Source organism: Macrobrachium nipponense, chromosome 8 (genome assembly GCF_015104395.2).
Source record: "Macrobrachium nipponense isolate FS-2020 chromosome 8, ASM1510439v2, whole genome shotgun sequence".
NCBI classification, from domain to species: Eukaryota; Metazoa; Arthropoda; class Malacostraca; order Decapoda; family Palaemonidae; genus Macrobrachium; species Macrobrachium nipponense.
In genome coordinates this window covers 5,251,947-5,264,301 of record NC_087203.1, presented here as the reverse complement: position 1 = coordinate 5,264,301, position 12,355 = coordinate 5,251,947, and the positions used below count along the sequence as shown (strand labels likewise).

Below are 12,355 nucleotides of genomic sequence, written 5' to 3'. Positions count from 1 at the left end.
GAACCAATTGGTCACCTACAGCTTATTGTGGGATCCGAACCACACTTATTCGAGAAAAGAATTTCTATCACCAGAAATAAATTCCTCGATTCCGCGTTGGCCAAATATATATATATATATATATATATATATATATATATATATATATATAATATATATATATATATATATATATGTTACTTAATAATGGCGGAAGACTACTTTTGAATATAACCAGGAGCGTTAAACAAAAATACATGGTTTAAGTGCAATAATGAAAGCTGAACCTTTCCACAAATGTAGAGATATGTGACATGAACAACATATCAAAAGACCTATGGCCTCGTATGCTGGCGTTAGCCTTCATATTGGAAAATGGCTGCCAAATTGGAATTCGCTTAAAATGGAAATATCTCGTAAAATAATGGTCTTTTAAGAACAATCAGAGTAAAAGTTACTCAGATTTTATTTTTTAATGGGAATATGTAGTTTGTTTCACAAAATTAAGGCTTTTTATATGAAATAAGAATAAAGATAGCAAAACTAATCCTATAATTTTATTTTCAAAAACAATATCCTCATAACTGGCTATCTGTATGACAAAATGTTTCGAAACAAAAGTTATAGAAAAATAATATCTTCAAATATATATAAAAGTTTGTATATATCTAGAAAAATAAAATTGTTATCACTGTAAATAAACGGAAAATCAGTATGGAAATGGCCAGACAAACAAATCAAACAGTAACTGTTTTTCTAATTAAAAGATAGCCTACTGGCCTGTCCACACTAGCAGGCATGGGTGTCGGGCACTTCTAGCTGTTTATATTTTCTCTCGCCTCTGAAGCAGTTACCAGACAATTGCATCGTTCTGGTTCCATACTCGGTCGGTCACTGAAAAGGAACGTGTTATGGGAACTGTTTGCCTGTGGGGCAGTGCCCGCCAGTGTGGACAAGGCCTTAAGGCCTGTCCACACGGTCGAGCTTTGTACGACGAACTCTGTTCGATGTGACGTCAGGAGCGAAGAAACAGTGGATGAGGTTGTGACTTTTCCCGCTTCTGGCGTCACATCGAACAAAGTTTGTCGTGCAAAGCTCTACCGTGTGGATTTGGCTTTACTTCCCTAGCGTTCCACTCAATTACTGAGCAGTACTGTCTTTGTATACATTATTGCATTACGTTTACTGATGAGCTCGGAATTTACAGTGAGAAAAACTGATGCAATTTGTTTTTTCTATAATCACGTAGGATGCATGCGAAAATATGAGTTTTTTTTTTTATATTAATGAGCTATATCACCCAAAATTTCTCTTGTACAATTATGTAGTAAATATCCTGTTATTCCATCTTCTAAATCTTAAACTAAAGATATAGAACAAATATTTCAATTGAGTTAACAAAATGAAATGCAAATACACTTGAAGGGCTACAGCATGTTTCTTTTAAATACTTAGGCAATAAGCATACCATGAAGGTAATAGTGAGAGTAATTAAAATTGAATAATTCAAATTCTGTACTAGCAAGAACACCCTAAAAGAGTGCATGCAAGCTGAAGTTTCTAGGCTGCTATTTCTAATTTTGAATTTCATCTCCAGAATTTGCTTTTATCTGGTAGAATCATTAACCAGTGTTACATGCTGTATTTACTATTTCCTACCTGTGACTGATGCACAAACCCAGACCAGCTATACATAACTCAGCATCTCACATTTGTACAAGATACTTTAGAGAAGCGGTAGAATTTGCTTTACACTGTTTACCAAGTTTGTTACCTGCGTGCACACTGGAAGTACATGTTCTGTTCATAACACAGTTCTGTTTTTTATGAGTTTTTTATTTGTCAGTATTTGTTATGTCTCTCGTATTAAGAAACTGTAATCTAACATTACTAGTTTATGCTTAATTGGGTATATTGTATTGTATAATAACTGAACCAGAATTATCGCAATTATTAATATTCTATAAGTAACTGGCTCTAGTATTATGAGTTATAAAATTATGAAAGGATATTGTGGGTTTCATAAACATTGAGGTTATTATAAACGATGCAGCACGCCTTGTGAAAAAAGAAAATTGTACTTTATAGGGTTTAGTATATTATTCAGTTCTTAGCATCCCTGGTCCTAAAAAGTAGTTCCAGCAAGTCGAATAGGAACCAGTTTCGAAAATATTATGACCCAACATATTTTGTGGAATAAAGGATTAGTTATTATTGCTACATTTTCTTTCTCTTTAGGTACTGGACTTCGCGTTTCTCTTTTGGTATACCTGGATAGTTAACCCCTCGAGCTATTACTTGGTCTTGGAGGATGATGTCCTGAGTGCCACACATTTTGTGAGCTCCATTAAAGATTTTGTTCAGGTGCACGAAAATCATAAGTGGATGTCCCTTGAGGTACGTGTTGATAAGTGAAGGCTCGTTCCTTTAAACTCATTTGCTCATATGTAAATACAAACCATTGCCTTTTATGTGGGGGTTTCCTCCAGTGCAGGCTGGAAAAGATAATTGAACTTGGTATCAAGGTGATCCAACTGGTAGTTAAGGGGAAGACTGGGGAACAATGGCCCCACTGCCCATACATGTGTTTACCAAGCATTTTTATTTCAGCTGCTGTCCACAGAGGATTTCTTGTTGTGCTCCTACTGACTGATAAGATGAACTTCTGTTTTGTTTACACTGGAAATAGTGCCATAAATGGAGATGTGCAGGGAACATTCATGACCTCCATTTATGTGGGACCCCACAATTTTAATAATAGGAATAATTTCATTGCTATTGGAAATTTTTTGGTGGAGGAGGTGGACTGAAAGTCAGCCTACTATTTCCTCTTTGATGCAAAGTGACTCCCTACTCAGAGGAGAGTAAGACACTGGCTGGGGCCAAGGAAAGGAAGCACAAGCACTTACCACTTGCCTCCTCCTCTTTGAGCTCTTCCTCACCCTCATTCTCGTACCTAATCCTGGACTGATCTGTCTTGAATATGAGGACTGCTCCAGTCCATTCATATGCATTTTGCTTCAAATACTCTTGGTTGAGCCAGTATTCCCTGCATGCTCTGCATGTGCTAGGTCCTTGGATCATGACTATTCTAGTACTGGACTTGCATATTACATTTCTCCACATGGTACACATCTGTACAGTGGAGATCTGTTCACAGGTAATCATGTTGCTTTCCCCTCAGCTTGTGGTTCACCACCAGCTCATTGGTTGTGCCTGAATATTCACTTATATCCTCTGCTAGTTTGGCCATCATCAGTCATAGAAGCCATACAATACTGACTTGGAACTTTATTTCAGGTCTAGGTCTTTCTTGGCTTATGGTACTTTGCCCTGTACCTTCTGCACTGACTGTAGAACACAATCCCAGGAAGGGGTACAGGAGCAGACTCATCACCTAAACATGTTGGAGCCAACGTTACTGTTACTTGGTGTGTGTATGGTTTATGGACTGTACATATACATGCAGGGTGTGCATAGTAACCTGCTTGCCCAGTGCATAGCAAGTCACTGTACCATATGCAAGCATACTGAGCCTTCTCATGTCTTCATATGTAGGAGGATTCCTCGGCCCACTCTTACAGCATGCAAATGTGGTTGAGTCAACACTACCTTCTCTTGTTCAGTGTGTATAAGATGGTCAGACTGCCGAATGGTGCTTGAACTATGCACATATGACAGGGGGTTTGGAATCTAGGTAAATTTCTCTAATTTTCATATTTTTATTTTGTTCTTTAATTCTGGAAACCTCGAACCCTCAAGACGGATACAAGTATTTTAGAGAGTGAAAAGGAAAGAAAAATTTGTGTTTGGAGGGTTATCTATATATTAAGGACAAAGCAGTGAAACTAAGATATATTGGAAATGTGAAATGTCCAAAAAAAGAAAATGTGCTCGTGTTATCACTGTTGATGATAGCATCACAAAACAAGTGGGAATCACAACCTTGCAGGAGACGCTGGTGGAACTGAAGCTGGTGAAGCAATGGAGAAAGTGAAAGAATACGCTATGAATAGCTGAGATATGCCACAATATATTGCATCATGTGCCTCAATAGAAATAATTGGTGCTGTAGCTGTGAAGCTCCCCTCAGTAGAAAATATGTAAAGAACCATACGCAATACACGCTCAGGAAAAAATGTTGGACATGCTTTACCTTTAGTTACCTCTATCTTGATATCCCAGTAGACTTTACAAAAACCAGTAAAGGAGGTTTATTCCTGTTTTATGACTTGTCCCACAAATGGTCGTATATTAATTTTTGCAACCCAAAGGAGTCTCGATATCTTAGTATAGTAGAAGCACTGGTATGCTGATAGAACATCTAAAGCTGTGCCCTCGATTTTTGCCAAATTGTGTACAATGCATGGTGTGAAATCAGGCCATATTATACCCCTTGTATATGCACTGTTACCTAACGAAACAGAATTAACGTACAGGACGTTCATGATGGCTTTAAAAGGAAAAAATCCCTGTATTCCAGCCATTGACAATAATAATTGATTTTGAACTGGCCATGGTTAAGGCCATAGAACAAGAGCTTCCAATGTCTAAATGTCGTGGGTTTTTTTTATATTTGTCAAAACCTTTATAATAATATTCAAGGAAGTGGCTTATCTGCAGTGGTATTTATACTGATACTTAGTGTTGTGGCAAGATTTGAATCTCTAACTGAAAATGAGTCCAGCTGGGAGCAGAAAAAAATCCTATGACTGTGCCCAACGTTTACAGGTTATTGAATATTTAGGATGTGTTGCTCACAATTTTTCGTACTAATACAGAAGCAAACATATATTGGCAATCCTACATTTTAACTTGATTTTTTCTTACTGAAACTTTTTAAACTTTTTATAAATTGTAAAGACTAATAAAATTTTGAATTTTAATTGTTGGTATTATTTACTGAACTACTTAATTGTTTTCATTTATTTACAAAAATTATTTTTATGTAATGAAGTTTGTTTGTCTTCAGTGTTATTTTTGAAGGACTGCTTTTCGAGCAATCTCTCGATTAGTTGATAGTTCAAGTCATTATTTGTTCGAGCAATCGACTTCGAGCAATTAGCTTTCGAGCAACTGATTTCGAGAAATTTACCGGATACTGGGGCTTTGCATGTCACAGGCCTCATTTTACAGTCCTTATGGGCACAAGGATAATCTGTTGATAAGTAATCATGTTGCACTTAGGTCTGCTTGTGATCTGCCACAGATCCAGTTGATTTCATAAGAAAGCACTGTACCCACTCTCTTCAAGTGATGTAGCCTATGGTTCTCACCAAGCTTGTGGTGTATCATCACACTACCTTCTCATTCAATGGGTGTGCAATGCTTTATCATATGTGTAGGATTAATATGTTTTCTAAATGTTCCTCTTTTTTATAACAGTCACAAGAGATGTCCAGTTTGTTTACTATTACTTGTGTGCTAGCAAAGTTCAACATGTTTACAGCTTCAAGAAGTTAAGAGTCAACCTTAAAATCATTATTATGCAAAAGTTTACAAGTTGATGGATCATGATTTTGAGCTGGGACTATTGTTTTTTTTTTTTTGGTCAACTGGCCAACTGGCAACATTTAGTTTGATCGTTCACATCCACAATCTGCAAGTGAGTTCATGAAGGCAGTTGGTTGGTCAACTTATTTCTGGGAAGAATAGCTTCTTGCTTTAGGGATTCTGTTTAATCCTGGTGTGTTGGTACTGAGATTATTTGGCTCTTTGTGAGCTTAATAATCTCAGGGAAGTAACCACTGCCATTTTCTCTAGGGTCTTTGTGAGCTTAATAATCTCAGGGAAGTAACCACTGGTCATTTTCTCTAGGGTTCACTCAGGAGGCAAGGCAGTTATTATAATTGCTGAGGTTGATGCTTCTTGTGGCACTTTGGAACAGGTTAACAGTCTGATCTGCAGATGAGAGGGTTCCTGCCATACAGAAGTCAAGCAATCCCTACCCTGTGGGAGATTCCCAGCAGCATCAGCCAGGCCTCTTCAATGACAGCAGTGACAAACCTAGCTTTAGGGGAAGCAAGAATCGAGCCAGGCTCAGGGAAGAAATTGCAAGCAGTTTTTTACACCTCCTTTTCATCTCTGTTAAGGACTTCCTCATCATCCTCCTCATCATCCCTTCATCTTTGTCCTTGTGAAGCAGTAGTGTAAAAAGACCTCTCAGAAGGAGTTCTGCAAAACTTCAAATAAGCAGCTGTCCAAGTCTCTGAGAGTGAGTGATTGTGTTAGGCCACCAAAAGTATGGCAGGCATGGGTCTTACTAAATACACTTGGTAACCTGTCATATCCCACACTCTTGAACTTGAGATTTGCGCAAAGTTCTTCCACCCATGTTTCACCTGAAGCACAACCAGTTGCCTCAGCACTACCCTCTCATTTGATGCATTCACAGTCAGGGGCTTTGCATGTGACAGGTCTCTACTGGTACTCACTGGTACCAGGATGATCTGCTTGCCTGCAATCATACCCATTCAGTACACATACCCATTCACCAGTACCTTCTACTAATTTTGGAATTACCAAGCATCAGGACTCCTTTCTGGGTATGGGACTTCCATGGGCTGGGTGCATTTACCACAACCATCTGTACTGATTGTGTTCAAAAGTACAGCACAACCCTGTGAGCAGCCACCAGAGTAAATTAACACCACTTTGTGTGTAGCAGGACTGTTTGCCAGTTCAAAGCTGTATGCTTTGGTCTGGCAAACAGCTCTATTGGTGTTTGTGAAAGTATCCACCCTTTCTTTTAGCTTTGGCCAGTTTGAGTGGTATAATCATTTGATTTGTAGCATACATCCTTAGAGGTGAAGTTATTTCAGGACAAAGATCACCAGCTCACATTTTGTCACAACCTAGGGATCTTGATAAACTGGGCCAAGTTAAGTCTCATCCCAGTGCAGAAGACAAAGCATCCAGGTGGGGGATCATCACTCTGATGAAAGACAAAGTCTTGATTCCTCTCTCTGGAATCTTCTGGTGGTCCAGATGAGAGGCTTGAATGTTTGATGTGAGCTATGTATGCTAACAATTTAGGACCTGACCTCGTTCGTCAACAGTGTCAGCTCCTCTTACTAATACTGGCAATCACAAGAAGTAGATGTTTAGAAACGCCTATCTTTCTTGCTCTGTGGTGTATCAGATGAGATTACAACATCAGGTATAAAGCTAGGTTGAAAGCAAAGTCAGAGAGATTGACTCATTCCTGGCATTTTAGAGTAACTTTTCAGTGACAGGTGATTAGAGTAGATGTCTTCAGCATCAGACCATCTTTACCTCATCCTGCTTAAGGGACTTCACCCACAGGTTCCATTTTTTCTCTGAAACCTTTGTTGCCTTATACTGAATACTTCAAGCAAAATTTGTCATCTTACTAAATGAAAACAGCATGACATCCATGCCTTGCTATTGAATATGCTAAATTATTCACTGACATATTAAGCCAGACAATCCCATGCTCTGGCATATAGTCAATCTCCTGTTGCAGTAGCTGAGATTGACTATATGCCAGAGCATGAGATTGCACAGCCTAGAGTTGACCCATGCATGCTTGCAAGAAAGCAAGTTGGAGGGATTTGTTTCTGCAGACTACAGAGAAGTCAATAAGGCTACCAAGTCGGATTCCTTGCCCCTGCCAAGGATTGATGGCTGCATTGATACCGATAGAAATGCAGAATGTATCTCTTAAGTGTGACTTGTTCAAAGGCTATTGGTGAGTTCATCTCACAGATTGACTCATTGAATATCCATTTGGAATATACTGTACAATCACCTATTCACTGATTTCCTATGGACCGCATAGTACGTATTCCCATTATTCACAGAAAATTCCTTTATTCACAGTATTCTTCACTGAGAAATATTCACAAATTACTGTATTTTCATATGATTTTCGTGACTAAATGCACTTTTCGTGATAAAACTATTAAAATACTCAGGTACGCAAAAGCATTTTTATTTATTTATTTTTTAAATATCAAAATAGGCAGTTCTAAGCATTTTTAGAGTGGTTTCAAGTATTCATGGATTTTAGCTATTTGGGGGGTGTCTGGAACCCATCCCTCAAAACATGAGCAGTCTTCTAGTGCAAGGGCCGGATGAAGTTGTTGCTTATTAGGAGGATATCATAATCTATTGTAACACTTGAAATACATGGAGAGGCTATATATATATGTTTCATCAGTTGGAAGAAGCCAATATCCCCATCAACTTGGTGAAAACTGAGTTTTGATAATGCCAGTCACTTAACTTGGACATCATGGGACGAAGCTCTTTCTAGTGTATCCAGGCCAGGATTGAAAGCATCTTGCAATTACCTACCCCACAGCCACTCTGTGCTTTGTTGCTTCTTGGGTATGACAAGAAGCTACCAAAAATTTTGTGGAAATTATGTCACCAATGCAGCATTTGTTAAGAAGAATCACAAAAGTATGTAGAGCTCTTGAGGTTGCTGTAGGTGCCAGTGATCCTTGGGCTAGCACCATTTTATTGCAGAAAGGCAACCATGATATAAAGAAACCTGTAGCTTACTATTAAAAAAAATTCAATGAGCGTCAACATCCCAATTCTGCTATACATGCGGCATTTTTGGCATTAATTTTTGCAGTTGAACATGTTGCCAGTTATATTCAAGGTAATATTCTACCAGGATCCATATAGATTACAACCTCTTTGAATGAAGGCTTCATACTACTTAGCAATTACTAAATTGGTCACTGTGGTTGGAAGCCTTAGATGTCAACACTGTGCACATACCAGGTGGGCACCCAGGCAAAATGGTTTGTCCACAGTAGAATGAGTGAATGGGCAGTGGGGTGCATCTTATTGTTAAGTACTCCTAGCTTAAGGTCCAATAAACCTTAGGGTTAAGGTAAAGTGAGCTGCCATTGTAAAACATTCCCCAGTAGCTAGTCAGCCTAAGTTCCTCACCTTTCCCAAGAGTTAAAAAAAACTTTGAGAGAGATTTAATTTCCGAAGGGTCTTGAAATCATTTGTTTCCAGGGGTAGGTGAAACATCAATGACATATTTCTGAAAAAAGCACCAACAAAAGTTTTAGGAAACCTCAAATTCCTTTTTATTTTCAAGACAGCCACATGCATTTTTCAGAGACCCTCAGTCCTTAGTTAAGGATTTTCCTTTTCCCTATTTTGTTCTTTATTTTGTATTTTTCTGTAAACCCTCTATCTTCCTTTTCCATAAATTAGGTATAGATGCCTCAAGAGACCAAATTATGCTACCCCTTGTGTCCTCCCCGACTTATCACTAATGGGAAAAGAGTAGACAGCAACGACCAAGCACACAATCGTTCAACTTCAATTCAGAGATGACAGCTGAGCCATCATTCCCCAGAAACCTGTGAAAACAATAAAACAGACATTTCCTTAAATGTACTCGAGGCCAAAAAGAATTCCTGCCTGTGAATTGCCTTGGAGGTGGCGCTAAGAATGTTGTGGACAATGGGACAACACGATTTGTTTAGGCTCTCCTCTAGAATGGCCCCACATAGGCCAAAAGAGGAGTTGGTTGTTTGAGTACAGTCAGTCAAGCAACAATGGCAACCTTCACAACTGAGTTTACTGAGAGGGTAACATCAAAAGGTAAAGGTGCTACCGAAACTCAGTAGGTGAGCTGCTCTTAGACTCAGTGAAGAAACGATCTATACTCTATGGGAAGAGACAGTGAAATGCCATTATATAAACGGGAAGAGGAGCTGCTCCCCTTATCTGCTCTGCAATACAACAATTAGTTAAGTTTTAATAAGAAAAAAGTGGAGCAAGGCATGAAAGAATAGGGATTGATACAAAGGTTGGTCTAGAATGTGGAAAAAGCGTCTATTTTTATTTAGAGGGGACATAAAAAGTATGGAGTCAGAGTTTAATGTTAATATAAAAGAGGAAAAGTTTGGGGAATGTTACTGAAGTAAATGTTGGGAAAAGAAAACAGCCAGTTGATAACCTAAGTTAATTTCCATTACATTATTTATGATTACACATCGTGTTTTGCTAATGTTATGAACTTTATTGCAGTGCCTCATATCATTATTTAACCTAGATAGGGATGATTAGATACCTTTGTTTGTTGATAATTGCAAGGGAGTGTCCTAGAAACAGTGGTTTGCATGATGTTATATATTTGAGTGAGTGTCAGAGTACGTTGGTGTGCACCTAGACTAATTTTGGCATTCTGAAATCTCATAATGTTCGTATCATCTGTGCTACTGATCACATCCTAGAAGTCTTGCCATGGATTTTCTTTTACAAAAGAAAATTGAATTTGCATAAAGGTTCATATCTCTCGGCAATTTAGGATTTTATTAAGTTTATGCTGGCAAGCCAAGCAGTGGGGCACTTTTAGCCAATCATTGCTTAAGACAGTGAAAAGAGGTAACTGGAGTGGTTGAGCAGCCAGATGAAGAGATCCAGAAAATAATGGGGATGAAGTTCAAGGATTTAAAGGTGGAGCTGGGAGAAAGCTCCTATAGTTGTACTAATAAGTGATAGTCAGAGAGGTTGGACAGCAATATGAAGAAAGGTGACAACATGTTTTGTGTGAACATGTTTGACCATGTGATGGGGTTAACTTACTTTAAACATATTTAACCTTAGTGTTGGTTGGTTACCAGATCAAAGCTGACTTTTGCGTATCGAACTCGAACTCTCAAAAGCATATAAATCCAAGTAAAGGTAACATCAATCTGCTGTTGCCTGGTTGACACGACAACCATCGTAATGACTTTGACACTGTGGTTAAGGAAAAGGAAAGCAAAATTCTGCTGAATTTTATTGACATACTAGTTGACTAACCCGGTGCTGCCCAGGAAAACTGAATGACAACCTATAAACTCTCTATCTCCTCACAAACCCCTTCTACTCTCTCTCTCTCTCTCTCTCTCTCTTTCTCTCTCTTTCTCTCTCTCTCTTTTCTGATAAGATAATTGCTTCAGTTACATTGCCCAGCATTTTGACATTTTATATTTCATGACTTCTCACCACAATTCCTATTGGGGCTGAAGTTGGATTTGAAGGGCACCAGGAATGTCTCTGCTCATCCAATAATATCAAAAACCTTGGATTAGACACTGATATTCAAAAATTTTTAGATATTTATTTTTACCCCTTCTCCTCCCCTTCCTATCAGGGCTGAACTTGGACTTAAAGGGCATCAGGAGTGTCACTATTTATCTCAACAAACTCAAAAACTATTGATTAGACATTAATATATGTCTTTTTAGGTTATATTTACATGTCACCATATTCCCCCCCCCCCCTTTTCAACCCCTCACCCTATCAGGGTTGAACTTGGACTTAAAGGGTATCAGGAGTATTATTATTCATCTCAGCTACCTTGAAAACTATGGATTAGACACTAATATTTGTCATTTTTGGTTATTTTTACATGTCACCCCCTCCCACCACTTTTCACCCTCTCCCTATTGGGGCTGAACTTTGACTTGAAGTGCATGAAGAAAGTCACTTTTCACCTCAGTGACCTCAAAAGCTATGGGTTAGACACTAATATATGTCGTTTTTGGTTATATTTACGTCACCACCTTCCCGGCCCTTTTCACCCCCTCCCTATTGGGGCTGAAGTTGGACTTGTTGGTCCTTGGGAGTGTCATTATTAATCCCAGCAACCTCAAAAACTATGAATTAAAAATTAATATCTGCCGTGTTCAGTTATTTTTTTTTCTCTCCCCTTTCCCAACCCTCCTTTGGTGCCAGTGATGTCTTACCCCCACAGTATTCTTTTACTGATGCTAAGTTAAATGTTTACCAAATTTGGTTGAAATTGCTCAATGTGTAAAAGTGTATGTTGCACAAACACACATACACATACATACACACATGTAGTACATCCATTTTTATATATATAGAAGATTTAGGATAAATATAGCTTGTGGAAGATGAAATCCATAGTACTTAAATAAGCTTTTGAGTGGTAAGGGTATTTCTGTCCTTCATAAAAAGCTAAAAGATCTCGAACTTCTTAGTGCTGATGAAAAAGTAACAACTGGGAATTTCAATGCCTGAAGAGACATGCCGTTTGTAAAATTGCAAAGTTGCTCTACACCATTCATTAGGGCTAATAGTCTGCATGACTAATGAAATGGAGTGACTAGCTTAAAAAGTTCTAAATAGGTCACGTCATCCATTACATCAGTCCTCTGGCTCTAATCTCAAATCCTTGATTAAGTTTTTATAAGATGTTTGGTCATTTTTCCACGACATTCTTTCTGTACTTGGATCGCTTATTTACCTTTTCTTTACATACAATGGTTATACCACCTACCATCAGTTTGTTAAGGGACTCTTTTCTTCTACCCTCCTTGGTGTCGAATGAGTTTGGACTTCTTTCTAGGGTGTGTGTATGTGGCAG

General features: G+C 38.4%; 1 protein-coding gene across 3 annotated transcripts in view; it reads left to right on the top strand.

The window, feature by feature from the left end:
• LOC135222602 (alpha-1,6-mannosyl-glycoprotein 4-beta-N-acetylglucosaminyltransferase-like) overlaps nt 1-12,355 on the top strand; it is a 54,188-nt gene that overhangs the window by 24,177 nt on the left and 17,656 nt on the right. For all 3 annotated transcript variants that reach the window (XM_064260696.1, XM_064260695.1, XM_064260694.1), the window contains one exon: nt 2,218-2,376. In XM_064260696.1, the coding sequence (XP_064116766.1) occupies nt 2,218-2,376 (159 nt within the window). The remainder of the gene's footprint in view (nt 1-2,217; nt 2,377-12,355) is intronic.